Below are 14,993 nucleotides of genomic sequence, written 5' to 3' on the forward strand. Positions count from 1 at the left end.
TGAATACAGGCTGTTAAATGAACAAAAAAAAAAGGGAATAGTACTTGGTCTTACTCCAATCTATATTAATGAGTTATGTCTTCTAAAATTGTATAGTAGGATAGCGTCTTTTGTGGATGATACTGTTTTATATGTTAAAGATAGAAATACTTTTCCATTTGATTGCTAAAGCTGAAGATGACCTTAAACAGATTAACATGCGGCTAACAAAAATTAATTTTATAAACAATGAAAAAATAAAATTCATGTTTCTAAAAACTTGAAATATTAAACCAAGAATATGAGGTGGTTGTTTGTATTGGTCATGTTGGCTTGTGTTAACCGTATTAAGCCTATTCTGGCTTTTCGCCGAATATTGGGTTCAGCCAAATACCTGTGGTTTAACGAATACCCAGTTTCCCATAAAAGTGTTTCCCAAAGTGGGCGATGGAATGGTCCAGGGGGACAATAGAAGCTACAGACTTAACATCGGATCCTCTGGGTTCACTTGAGTTGGGGGTGATGAGAGGAAAAAAATTGCTGATGAAGGGGGAGATGGAATGCAAAGTTTGTGAAACTATGCCATAGAACCTAAAATAATTAGCACATAAAATTCTCTATGCATGATTTCTAAATTGGAACCTGAGAACCCAAAACTTTCTGATTTTATGTCAGCATGTCTGTCCCTAAAGCAGAATATGCCAAAATATGTTGTAGAACAATTAGTGTTACTGCAGAACAATCTGGGAGAATTTTAAGAAAAATATAGAAAACCCTATTATGGGAATTTTTACTGCACAACATTTTCAGTGAACCATGGGCTCATTGCAGGACAATGTAAAATATTTGGCTGTCTGCTAACATTTAAAAGTATCAACAACTTATGAAAAAAAATATTTTGGAGATTTTTTTCGGGAGGGGGAATAAATAAAAATTCTTACCTCCTAAGGCATTAGAGACAAATGCAGATTTCAGCTATGTAATTTAACAAAAGGCTAAATTTCTTCTGAATTTAGCCTTTTGCCTTTTAGCCTTTTAACGAAAAGCTAAATTTCACTGATACGATTCATTATAGGCTCTTTTGAAAGCCATTGCATTGGACAAGTTTTTGATAAATTTGACCAATTGTAGCTAGAAGAGTGCAGAATTGGCAGTTACAGAATTCTGCAGCAATTCATTTTTGAACTTCGCCAATCTTTTTATGCTTGTATAGCTTGACAATAAATTCAGATATTTTGATGGAAATTGTGGCATTTTATGGTTTTATCTGACCTTTTCAAATATGTTCTTATTTTGTATGTAAGTCTTTTAGAAACCTCACAAATTCAGATTTTTTCCGATTTGATGCATTTTTCTTCCATAAAATCCATTACCCCCATAACACGAAAATGATTGAGACAGGACAGGATTGGAAAGATGTTTTATGTTTTACTTGGGTCGTCTATCGCCCCCTTTCATTTGGTAGATTAGTTCACCCTGTATATATAGGAAGTGCAGGAATTATGGAACAGTCAGGTAATATAGGAAAAATACTGGGTGAGTTTTATTGCACTCAGGTATGGCCACCAATTTGAACAGTGATAAACTACTTCAAAATGCACCCATCATATTATATAGAGTCACTGATGCTCAGTTGTCGTCATCACTGCTGTTGTAGAATGGGGAAAACACTCTCTTGTGGAAAAGAATGATTTCTCAGTGGGGCATCTTAACAAAAGTTTTATTAATAATAAATACATAAAGGTTTTCAGCATTCTTTTCCGAAATTTCAGGCATTTGATGTGCTATGGTACGTCAGTGATATTGCTGTAATAATAGTCATAAAAGTATCAAGTTCTTACTCAGTTGTGTTACTTAAATGTACAACCAACTAGAATAATATAAAAGCTTGCAGCAAAAATCAAGAATACAACTGAGAACTGATAGAATAAGGAACAGGAAAATGGCTGATTAAAATTATAGAAGAGAAATAGGTTTTTTTTTTATCAAAATGAACTTTTAAATACTAAATTGAAAAGAAAAATCAGTAGGAGACTGAAATTTTACTAGAAATAATGAAGAAAAAAATTATTTAATCAATCATTATTTAATGTTACAAGCATTACCTTGTCAAAGCCTCTTAATCCTCCATGAATATGATTTCTTCCACAATTTCGCTCCAAAAAATATTCCCTACCTTGTAACTTGAAAGAAGCTTTTGAAATTCTATTAGCAACACGCCCGATCGTACAACCAAAGTAATAAGGATGATGCAAATAACCTGAAATGAACCACAATAAGTATGGTTTTCTATTTTCAGAGAAAACATGTCCTAGAGTAAAATGAGAAAAGCAGTATTGAAATTGCTATTTAGAAAGTTTCTCATTATTTTAGAAAAATTTTGCTAAAAAAATAAAGCCCATGTGTTTGTAAGCTTCTCTCCAACCCTTTGTTCAATTATCACCTCATAAAAAACATTTACATCACTTAAATATGACAATAATTCTTGATGGTTGTCGAAAGCATAACAATGAATGAAATCTGTACCTGAGAGAATCAGAAGAACATTACTCAAAAAACCCAATTTTACAGGAGAGCCAAAAAAAAATATTTTTTTAGCATGGAGTTCAATGGGAGAGTTATGGCTTAATTTTTCCTGCAGCTATTTTTTAAAAAATAAATCATATGATAATAGATCAATTGCTTACAAAATTGAAGTGTTTTATTGCCTTTGCAGTTCCTTCTTACTTGGCATTTCTGTCGTTTTTTGTCTTCATCAACAGGGGTTTTTTATATTATTTCATTTTGAATTGTAGTTTTTAAGTTTGGTTCTTCACCAGTGATAGATAGATTACTACTAGGCTATAGGATAGAAATCATTTGACTCTTAGATCATTTCTATGGCTTCAACAAGGTATATTTTCTCACAATTTTGCATTTCTTGTTTCTCAATGGCGTTCTATTTTGTACCAACTGATGCACCGTTGGAGAAATAGATGTTTTTTATTTAAATCTTCATCATCAGAATGGCTACTTGCTTCTTCACAGTTCGGCATAGGGTAGATCTCATGCTCTTCTGCACTTTCATCATCACTGCTTCCAGAGTTTCTCTCATCTAATCTTTGCAACTTCTGGAGTATTTCTTCTACAGTAAATATACGTTTTCTCGCCATTTCTAAGCAGTCTGAAATGATCACATACTCAAATTTTCTACATCCCAAGACAAACAGTTTATCGGATTATATGGAAAGAATGCTTGACAAAAAACAAAAACCAAAAATTACACACCTGCTGATGGACAATTGCAGATAAGAATGAGGGGAAGATAAAGGTTATACACGGAAAGTCAAATGCAAAAACAGACTTTCAGAAGGATTATAACCTACTTAGAAATCAGTTCTGACAATGACAGTAGTATTTACCGCATAATGTGATAGGATACAAGGAAGGGTCACAATGACCCCCTTCCATCTTTCTAGGTATATTCGCTCGTATCTTTGTTGTTAAAAAAGATAATGAAAAAAGCTTTGGCATACAATAAGAACATGCTCATTCAGGAAAAGTTGAGCAATTCCAGGTGGTTCGGTTTATTCTTAGCAGAGATATGTAAGCTTAAACAGTGTGCAGGGTCATAAAGACCCCCCCCCCCCCATCCGTCTTTCTAGTATTAAAGGCTGAACCATGAACAAAATCATTTATTGTTTTGAAATTCGGAATTCAAGGTCCTTTTGCATGCCTATACATAGATCGACTTTGAAATTTGAAGGAAATTTTTTTTTTTTTTGTTTTCCATGATGGGCACTTAGAGAGAGGTAAAAGCGGAAACTCTGGTATTGCTTATATTCTCATGATTTTTTATTTCTGGAGTAGTTATCATGCAAAATTTTCTATTTTCTACTACAAATTCAAATTCACAATGCATACTGATTTTAATATAAAACTATGTGTAGAAAATTCAGTTTTTTTTCTAATGTCTGTAATAAAAGGAAAACATCTTTGATTGACCCGTTGGTCACATTGGTAGCGTTTAGCATTTTTCGGCAAGCCGCACCCCGTCCTTGCATCGCAGACAATATATAATGGCCATCAGATGACCTGGCATCTTTTTTTCAGTTGACAACGTGGACCTGGCTCCTTCGCTCGTAGAAAGTTACCACTTGTCATTTGAAGTTGAGTTCAGAAAGTTGTCACTTCTCTTCAGAATCTTCGGAATTCCAAATGTGAAATACGATCAGCTTCCAGCAACTCTGAATTTTTCAATGTGCTATAATGGTTATATGACAAATCTTTTTTCCAATGGAATCCAGAGCTGAGGTTTTAATAAGATTTTAGGAAGAATTTTTTTTATCTCATGCAATGTTTTTTTTTTTTCAGATTGCTCAAAACTGTTTTGCCTTTTCTTGAAACGTTCACATGAGTGTTGCACTTTTTTTGCCCTACATCTTTTGAAGAACACATTTCGGGAGTTTCTAATACTTCATCCTCGCAGTTGCAAAATATCTCTAGCATTCCACATACATCAGTTGAAACTGTTGTCACTAGATCATTTTCAACAATAAACATCTTCATCCGTCATGCTCCCATTTTCATTAGCAAGTAATTGACATATATCTGCAAGGTATAAATAGCCTACTAGTTATATATATATAAAAATTGCTAAATATCCTACAGCTTCTTCTAATGTGAGATATCTTTTGGACATGGTTACATACAGCTGAAGATAAGACTATCTACGATTGCTGATCTAAATTTGATTAATCTGCGGTTCACAAAAACATGTATTTCTAAGAATGCAAGAATAAAAAAGTACTCACTCAATAAAAATATAAACAATTCACCCCAGAAAGCACATTCCTCTGTGTCATATTACCCAGAATTTGCCCCTATACACATGTTAAATGATGACAACACCTTGGGGTTCGAACGGGAAAATCAAAGCAGCGCACTGCACATTAGATAGCTCCGGAATCCTGCTCTCTTGAAAGGCCAATGTTCCATAAATGGAACATGCGTATTTGAACACACATAGCTCTTGTTCACGTGTAACAGTGCAAAAAAATAATCGATTTACTTTGATTGATATATCAAGTGGTAGAAACACCAAATAATTTTCAACTTACTTCAAAACTGAAATTTTGGCAAATTTTAATCAAAATGGGGAAAAATGCTCACAAAATGTCAAATTTCAAAAAAAAATTCTGTTTAAAAAAGTTTTTATTAACCTGAAGTTTCTGAATTTATTTAAAAAATACTTTGAACTCTTCTCTATATATACGATAGAAAACCGGAAATGTTTGAATGAATTTTTATCTGATATTTTTGTAAATAAAAACCATGTTCCATTTATAGAGCATTGGCCTTTAAATGGTTAATGATCTGGAAATCTGCTGGGACCCACTGAAGTTGTCTGGAAATGTTCTGAAATTTCATCATTTTTGGAAGAACTCTCAATTTTCATGAATTCCAGAATTCTCAATTTTCCTCAATTCTAGACTTCAGAATTTTAATGAATTCCAGAATTCAGAAATTTCATTAATTCTGAATTTCAATCCATTCTGGGATTCTGGATTTTCATCCACTCTAGAATTCAAAATGTTCATTAATTCTAAATTTTTATTCATTCTGGGATTCTGGAATTTCATCCATTTTGGAATTCTGAATTTTCATGAATTATAAGAATTTTGAATTTTCATGAATTATAAGAATTCTGAAATTTAATCAACTCTAGAATTCTAAAATTCAATCAACTCTAGAATTCTAAAATTCAATCAACTCTAGAATTCTAAAATTCAATCAACTCTAGAATTCTAAAATTCAATCAATTCCAGAATTCTGACATTTTATCAATTCTAGAATTCTGTGAATTTTCATCTCCATTCTAGAATTATTAATTACATCTATTTTTATTTGTTTTATTTTATTTTATCACACAACGCAGTAGGCAAGATTGCACTTACAATGGTAAGATTCTGAATTTTCATAAATGCTGGAATTAAATCTGTTATTTTCTTATTTTCAATTCATCTATTCTTAATTTTCAGTTTTCGAATAATTTCTTTCATCAATTTAAAATTTTCATCTTTTCAAAATTTTCATTAATTAATCATGTCTATTTTTTTTTTTTTTTCGTATTGATATTTTTCAGCATTCCTGTACATTTTGTAACAATATGAACTTTTGTTATTCTATTCTGAACTTTTGGATGCTGATTCCTCATTTCCACAGAATATATAAAATCGGCCCGAAATTGTTGAGGCACCTCTGGCTTTGTTATTATTTTTGCACTGGACCCCGCATCTAGTTAGAGCATCCCTGATCCTCTGCAGTATCGCTTCATTTTTGCCATTGGTGATTTTTAGTTATTTTAGTGATAACTGTCAACTTTTTTGGCAACGATTGGCGATGTACCAAAAGAGCTTAGATCAAGGGTTCTCAACCTTTTGGACAGGGATGGTCCCTGGTCTAGGGATGTAGTAGCTTATGGTTTCAAGTTTATCGGTTGTTTGGAGAGTGCAAAGTTGGAGCTTGAGGTCGAAGTGTTACAGAAGAAAGTTAGGGCTTTGTAGAGTCTGGGGATAATGGAGCTGCCTGTCTACGAAGAAGTAATCATTCTTTCTACAAATGACAGTTCAAAGGGGAAATGGGTGGTTTTAGATGAGGTAGACAGGGGACAGCAATAGTGGTGTGATTATCAGGGATTCTATGGTTAGGGATTTTCAGGGTTTCAAGCGCTGCTGTCTTCCCTGGATGGGGGGAGGGGGAGATAAGCAACATTCAAAACATTTTTCGTAGATGAAAGGTCCTTGAGAGGGAAGTCTTGTGAGTGGGAACAAATCAGGAAATCAGGTAGGAGCGAATATTAGCGAGTCTCTATCAGAATAACGGGACTTATCTGCTTTGGGTGGGGAGGTTCAGATGGGGTAATGGGAAATTTAGGAGTAGGATCTAGCACCTCAACTAATGTGGCTCCTCTCTCTTGGAGCCACATATTTTGGAGCTTTCTGTAATCACCGATTGGTGGCTTTGTTGGGATGGGATTCACCTGAATAGGCAGGGGTCTGGGAGGTTTAAGGTAGGCTTCTGTTAGGTTTCTCTACTGCCAGACTACATGGATGGGAATGTGGGTTAGTTAAGGATAATAATAATAGTATTGATGGAAAATTACCCACCTCTGACTTGGATGGCTTCTTGATCAACACTAAATCACAGGGCAAATTAAAACGTGTGCTAAAAAAACACTAGGAGCTTGGGTAATAAAGAAGGTTTTTTAGAAACTATGATAGTAGTGGAAGGCCTAGGCCTTGTAGCCTTTACAGAATTTTGGGCAAATGATGGGGATGAATCCTTCTTATGCATCTCAGGATACGATAATTTTTTAAGAAATAGATCTGATATAAAAGGATGTGGAGTCTTGATTTATGTGAAGTTTGAAGGATTCGAACTACATCTCCAATCTTCATGAGGAAATTACCTATATATGTAAGCATAAGAGGGTCGTCATATTAAGGGATTTCGCGCCTTGAAGTTGGGAACCACAGAAAACCACTGTGAGAGCTAGGGTTCCGTTTCTCATCTCATTCTTGAGCGCATTCTCTTAAACATTTATAATTTAAATTTCTTTTGCATTCCTTGATTTTGGCGGCCGCTAGGGACTTGCATATTGGCGAAATTATTTTATGACCACCCTGTACTATATTTGTCCCTGTCTATATTTGTCACCTCACAATGACATATTTTAGTTCGAGAATATTCTCTGTCATGGTGAGAGGTTTCAAAAGTTTTTGTTATGAAGATTTTGGAAACCTTTAAAGTTTAAAAAATTTCTTCTGAAATTAGATGAATTTTCAGAAATAAGTTCAAAGCAAAAAATAAGTTAAAGTTGATTGAGAAAGAGAGCCATTCTTATGATCACCTTCATTCTAAAGCCGCTGTGGTGGTCGAGTGGTTATAGTGACGGACTTGCGATGCGAGGATCCGGGTTCGAACCCCACAGTGGTGGTCGGCTGAAGTTGGTTTTCTGTGGTTCCCAACTTCAAGGCGCAAATGCGAGCCGATCTCCCCGTTAAAAAGTCTCGCCACAGAGAGCAACAGTCCTACAACGATAAATCATTCAATCATAACACTTCACTCATAGTTAGAAAAACTAGTGACAAATGGCAGCACTACACATAACAAGCATTACAGAGAAACAACAAAAACTTCACGTCAGGTTTCACTACACGTACACGCACATTCCCGCATGTACCGATTCGTTGGGAAGTTCCGCGGGGGGGGGGGGTGCATGTGTGGTGTAGTAGTAGTAGGTAGGGCCTCCAAAAAATGGCTCGGGGATCCATGATGTTCTTAAGTCAGCCACCTCGTTGGGCAATTTGCCTGTTGTGGCGTTGTATTTGTATTTGTAAAGATTGTGTGATTTTCTTCAATAAATTCAATGAGAACATACACTCAAATATTTTATCACTCGTATTTCTTTGCAAGTAGTTCAATTCATCTATGCTGTTTTCATTTTCTTGCTTTAAAAGTTTAATATTGTGGGCTGCAAACTTTTATTTTCTTCTTTCCATTGACAATTTCTTTTTGCTGTATGTATGAGGTTCTAAAAGCTCTTGCAGCAATTTTAGAATGCAACTTCTGTCAAACTCATTCCAATGCTCCACCACATAACAGTACCAATGTTTTCTGCACAGTTCCTTTAAAAGTTGTCTTTTCAGAAAATCCTATTTTTCTGGGTAGTTTTAAAAGAATTCCTCTCATGGCATACCTTCTGCAGTTGCCGAATGGTGAATGAATTCTGATCCACGTTCATCTTTGCTCAACCTTTTATCTACTGATGGTACTTTGAAGTACCAGGTTAGCTAATTTGTTTTGCACAAACATACCAAATATCCTATTAATGTATGATGCTAGATTTACAAAAATATGTTTCTTAGAACTTACTGTTAGACGTAAAGCATGAATAATATCAATATTGAAAGTAACTGGCTTCCTGAAGTTTGAAAAATCTTTGATTAAGTGATTAAGCTGTATTTAGTTTTCTTAAGTCAAACGCTGTTTTACAGAAACCTATCGAAATCATGTTTCAGACTTTGGCTAATGAACATGATTTGAGAACAAATCTCTTCCTTAGCCAAGGTATCACTGTATGTGGTTAGTTAATGTGGCTGATAAAGGGTTATCAAAACTAGTAGATACCAATTTGGCTATCAGGGTTGCCAATTTTGGAGTAACAAGTCGCCACATTAGCAATGACCACACTTATGAAAAATTAACCAGCTTTTGCATAGAGCATGGTATTTGAATCAATAGAGTGTGTTAGCATTTAACTTTTTTTGTTGTTTGTTGATGCGTTGCATCGTTTCTACCATTTTCCTAGTATGTTCCATTCAGCTTTTCACGTAGGAATATCTCATTTTCAATTAATTTTCTTTCAGGTTGTATATTCACACTTTAATTTTTATTAATTTTTACAAAATAGCCGTTATAGTTTTAATTCTGCAATCAGGTTTTTATTGAACCCAGAGACTGGTTTCGACCAAAAACCCGGAAAGTTTTTTTTTTCCTGACTATCGTATTGAAAGTATCGTATTGTATCGTAGGTGAAAGAATCATGGTTTTTATTATTTTCAATCTTATATTTCGTCTAGAATGTTTTATTTTTAATCTTGATCCCTTATTTAGTCTAAGAATAAGGGTTGAGTTTCTTCCAGAAGAAACTGGAAGAAAATAAAAATGTGCACCAATTATTGTTTAATTGAAGTACATATAATTAATGCTTGTTATTTCACCTCATTGGTTGTGAAATAATAACAAATAAGTTTTAAAAACAATATTTTTTAGCATTATAAATATCTTACCAGGATGTGCAATATATAATTTTCCAATGAAGCACTCATATTAAAACAAATTATTTCAATTACAACACAAAATGTTAATCTGTGTGTGATTAAAAAATATTACGCATCTTAAAGTGTAATTAATACATGTTTGTGCAAAATATAATTGTATGGGTGGTGATGACGTGGAAGAGTTGGTGGATGACCACAATGAAGAACTCACCACTAAAGAGCTGCAAGACATTCACCTAGAAGAGCAACAGACGGCAGATGAAGTTGCTTCAGATGAGAAGGAAGAGACTGGGGAGAATGTGCCTTCTTCAGGGGTTAAGGACATCTTCTCCATGTGGGGTAAGAAACAGGGGTTTGTGGTGAAAAATCACCCAGACAAAGCTGTTGCAGGTCGTGTCTGCAACTTGTTTAATGATATTGTCTTGCTCCATTTTAGGCAAATCTTAAAGTGGCAGAAACAGCAACCTCTTTGGACAGCTTTCTTGTGCGACATGGGTCCAATGTCTCTGTAGTTCGCCCTAGTGCTAAAAGACCAAGAAAGGAAGTGATCCCAGATAGTGCCTTCATACCTAAGGTCCTTATGGGGAGTGGGGGGGATTCCCTTTTCAAACAATAGGCTAGTACCTGCACCTCTCTCTTCCCCTTCTCGATGTCTTCCATATGCCAAGAAGTCTTCAGAAAGGTATAAAAATATAAATGCCATGTTAACTGTTCATTTATTCTTCTTTACATTAGTCTTTTATATTCATTTTATATTAATTTCTTATTGTTTTTAATATTCAACACTACATTTATTCTCTGTAAAATGTGTTTTTGGTATTATTTTGTAGTTTCGAGAATGAATTAATTTGATTTACATAGATTCATATGGAAATAATTGCCTCGGTTTTCATCAGTTTCGAATTTTGCCGATTGTTTTGGAACAGATTATCTATGAAAAGTGAGGTATCACTGTATAAAAAAATATCGTTTTACAGCAGTTTCAAAAATCTCCTAAAAATATCATTATAGAGCAGTGGTTCTCAACCTTTGGAAGCTCGTGGCCTGGTTTCATTTATTTTTGTAAGTGGAAGGCCCGGTCAAACACATGATTAATGAAACATGAATAAGGAAAAAGGAAACAACAGATCAGTTGTGGCCCGGTATGAATGTCACGGCCCGGCGGTTGAGAAACACTACTATTGAGGGATTTATCATAGTAAAGGATACCGTTGTAGCGAGGTTTCACTGTATTTAAAATAAAAGTTGAGAAATTACATACCTTTCTAAAAAAACAAGGACAATGAAATCAACAACCAATAACGTTTGCGAAAGAAAAAGATCCTGCATATCTCTAACACTCAAATTTTACATTTTTATGCCTGTACAACCTCCATTTTGGTGTTTAAATTCAATATGTGTTTCTTGTTGCAGATGGCCATCTCTACACTGAATGGAAAATCTCTGCAGTAGCCAAAACGCGGTATCGCAAAATTGTGAACAATAATTCAATCTCCCTTGCGTATTACTCTCCTAAAATTATCAAACTTTTTCCAAAAATAGGAGTTTTCTAAGAAAAGTCACCATTTCCATCATAAATGAAATGCTAAGCAAGCTTCTACTAAATTCTTGAATAGTAAATCTGCTTCCTCTCAAGCCCCCCCCCCCCCCAGAACCAGTTCAGACAGATAATAAGTATTCCAAGAAATGAAAGTGTTCGCCTAACAAAAAGGAGATCAGAACGACTCACCTTTCCTCACATTCAAAGGGCAGAAACTTGCACTTGGCCAAAAATTATTTCCATTTTAGCAGGTTTTGTATTTACAAATAAACTAAATATGAGTTCCGTTTCCGTGTTAGACAGTTTCCGTTATGAAGAGGTTTCCTATGATTGAAAACGCATCATCATTCACAAGACTATATTTGTTCTGTTTAAGACAGGTTTCCGTCTCATACAGTGTCCGTCTTAGACACTGTATACTCAGTGTACCAGTGGTTCTCAAAATGTACATCATGGCTCTTTGGGGCATTGTCAACCTTTGCCAAGGGCGTCATGGTGTGCTGCCCCATATTAATGTATGATTATGAAATACCATGAAATGGTCCTTTGTTAGACTATTCTGGGGAGCAGTTGATACATATCCACCAATGTAGCAGTGGAAGACAAAAGTTTAAAATTACTGCATTATACTATAATCTGTTCCTTATATTGTTTCAACTGGATAAAATTAAATTCACGTATGTGATTAGGTTTTGAGCTGGTAACCAGTGAAAATGAAGCAATAAAAAGATAGTCTTACTAGTTAAATCATCAAAGCCAAGGACAACATCCTCTACAACGCCCTTCTTGTCTGGAACTTTGATAGAAGTGATAGCTGCTCCATAGGTTATGACCTGGAAACTCATTTTGTGGTTAGAAATTGTGAATCTTCTCACTAAATCCGTAGGTTGATTCTCTTGCCTTAGTATACCGAAACAGTCCTCAACAAGAGTGGTTGAATCATCCATTATTATTCTTCAAGTGGTTTTGAGATTTCCTTTACGATTTTATTCTCGATTAATGCGCTTTAAAACATAATTCTACGAGAAATTCAGTTTAAATTATCGAGATAAGTCACGGAATAATTTATAACTTAGTTCACAAAATCAATTTATTAGTAACGTTCTCTTTTTATTATTGGGGCAGCAAAATAATTGCCGACCTTTTTGAAAAGCTATTCGAAACGTAGAAATCTGCGTAAAGCAATATAATGAAGAACTAGAGGGATACGTGATATCGCCGGACCATGGGGATCCAGACACTTTTATATTTTTAAAACAAACAGCTCATGTTGCCATTTCGAAGAACACACATGTATATTATAAAAATAATCTGATATGGATTAATCTCTAACCAGAAAGAATGTTTGCATAATAGGTGTCGCTGCTGACAGGTGCTGCAGTGTTTCTCAACAGTCGCTGTGCTGACACTTTCTATGGCTGGCGTTATAAGTAGAGTAAGAGGCCATCGAGCTTATATTACTGGAGCGAGCATGACGTCAGCGGTCTCCGCCTTGGCAGTGCTGAGAATGATGTCCCCAAACATCTTTCGTCGGAGGATCACGTGACTCGGTGCAAACAAACACGATCCCCCATGGAGATAAATGTTAAAATTGCCGATTTTATCATAGCATGCGGAAATTTAGTAGGGTTTTCCGCCGCATCAATAATTTTAAAAATTGAATTTTTCATTTTCGAAATATTGAGTTCGCTTAGAGATACGAAGCCCAGAAAATTAAATATGAAATTATTATCCAGACCCACTTTTGAGGTGGATATCCAAGCAATAACATTAATTTCAGCTTTTTATTTATATCTTCTCAAGCACGAAAATGAAAATAAATATCTCCGTATTGTCTTATAATATCTAACTGCATCATTCCATATAGTTTAGGATGTTTTGAAATTAATTATGGGCCCATATAAATTAATTGAAGAAATTCTGCAGCTTTAATCAAGCATTTTTTGAAGCAAAAACAGGCAGATTAATAACTTAAAAAAAAATTCGAAATTTTAACCAAAGATAATTCCAGAATCAATGAAAGTGATAAAATTCCAAAATTAATGAAAGATAATTCCAAAATTAATGAAAGTGATAATTTCAGTACCAAATTAATGAAAGAGATAATTTCATCTCCAAATAAATGAAAGTGATAATTCCAGCATTAATGAAAGATAATTCGGAATTAATGAAAGATGATTTTAAGAAAAAGGGATAATTCCAGCATTAATGAAAGATAATTCGGAATTAATGAAAGTTGATTTTAAGAAAAAGGGATAATTCCAAAATTAATGAAAGAAAAAAATTATAGAATTAATGGAAGAGATAATTCCAAAATCGATGAAGGAAGTAATTTCAGCATTAAAGTAAAAGATAGTTCCAAAATTAATGAAAGAAACAAATCCAGAATTGATTAAAGCAATCACTCCAGAAGTAATGAAAGAAATAATAATTAATTAAGAAATAATTCCAGAATTAATTTCAAAACGGATTAATGCAATTGGATAATATAAAACAATATGGAGACAATAATTTTCATTTTCGTGCTTGAGAAGATATAAATAAAAAAGCTGAAATTAATGTTATTGCATGGATATCAACCTCAAAAGTGGTTTTTGGAATTTTGGGTATATCCAAACGTCGATTATTCAATTGTATTATTAAACCCAAAAGGTAATTCATTTCTATCATTATTTTATAATTAATTTTCTGGGCTCCGTATCTCTAAGCGAACTCAATATTTCGAAAATCAAAAATTCAATTTTTAAAATTATTGATGCGGCAGAAAACCTTTCTATGTTAAAATCGGCAATTTTAACATTTATCTCTATGGGGGATCGTGTTTGTTTTCACCGAGTCACGTGGTGTCCTTGCATTAGATGTAGACGACGTCGCGGCGGCTGGATGCTCCCTCCAGTAATATAAGCTCGAAGAGACTCTAACCAGCTTTGAGTTGGCGTTAGCTGTGTGGTCCTGTGGGCATTGTGTTGACCCAGCACCTCCTAGAGATAGGCGGTTCATCTGTAGGATAGAGTTCATCTGTAACGTCATCAAGACTACCTAGCAATTTGCCACATTTTGAACCACAGCATTCTATTTCGTTTCGTCTTATTTTGGCGTAGAATCTTCCTGGATGGACCACAAATGAGGCTTTTTGGATCACGTGATATTTCCTTTTTTTTGAGGGACATACAAGATAACCAATATGGCGACTTCCTGTGCGATTCATGAAAGAAACAAATCTAAATTAAAGCAATATAGACATGAATCGTTTTTTCTCTTAAACGGGAGCTAGAAATTTCGATTTTTTTTTTTTAACTTCAAGTTATCGATCTGCCAGTTTTTCCTTCAAAAAATGCTGCGGTTGAATGATTAAAGCTGAGGTTCTTCGATGTAATTTATATGGGCCCATAATTAATTTAAAAACATTTTAAACTATATGGATTGATGCAATTGGATAACATAAGACAATACGGAGACATTAATTCTCATTTTCCCGTTTGAGAAGATATAAATACAAATTTGAAATCAATGCTATCGCATGAATATCCACCTCAAAAGTGGCTATGGCTCATTATTTTATATTTAATTTTCTAGGCTTCGTATCTCTAAGCGAGCTCAAAATTTCGAAAACCAAAGATTCAATTGAATTTTTAAAATTATTGATGTGG

At 34.3% G+C, this 14,993-nt stretch overlaps 1 protein-coding gene across 1 annotated transcript in view; it reads right to left on the minus strand.

Moving 5' to 3' along the window:
• The window catches only part of LOC149074463 (galactose mutarotase-like), an 87,994-nt gene extending 75,354 nt beyond the window's left edge, over positions 1-12,640 (minus strand). The window contains exons 1-2 of the mRNA XM_089246942.1: positions 12,083-12,640; positions 2,085-2,239 (exon numbers count right to left, since the gene is read on the minus strand). Coding sequence (XP_089103068.1) covers positions 2,085-2,239; positions 12,083-12,290 — 363 coding nt within the window. The 5' untranslated portion in view covers positions 12,291-12,640. The remainder of the gene's footprint in view (positions 1-2,084; positions 2,240-12,082) is intronic.
• Between the last annotated feature and the right edge of the window lie 2,353 nt (positions 12,641-14,993).

The sequence above is a fragment of the Pholcus phalangioides genome, unplaced genomic scaffold (genome assembly GCF_987345545.1).
Source record: "Pholcus phalangioides strain wild (caught in Gottingen) unplaced genomic scaffold, Ppha-v1.0 ptg000017l_1, whole genome shotgun sequence".
Lineage (NCBI taxonomy): Eukaryota > Metazoa > Arthropoda > Arachnida > Araneae > Pholcidae > Pholcus > Pholcus phalangioides.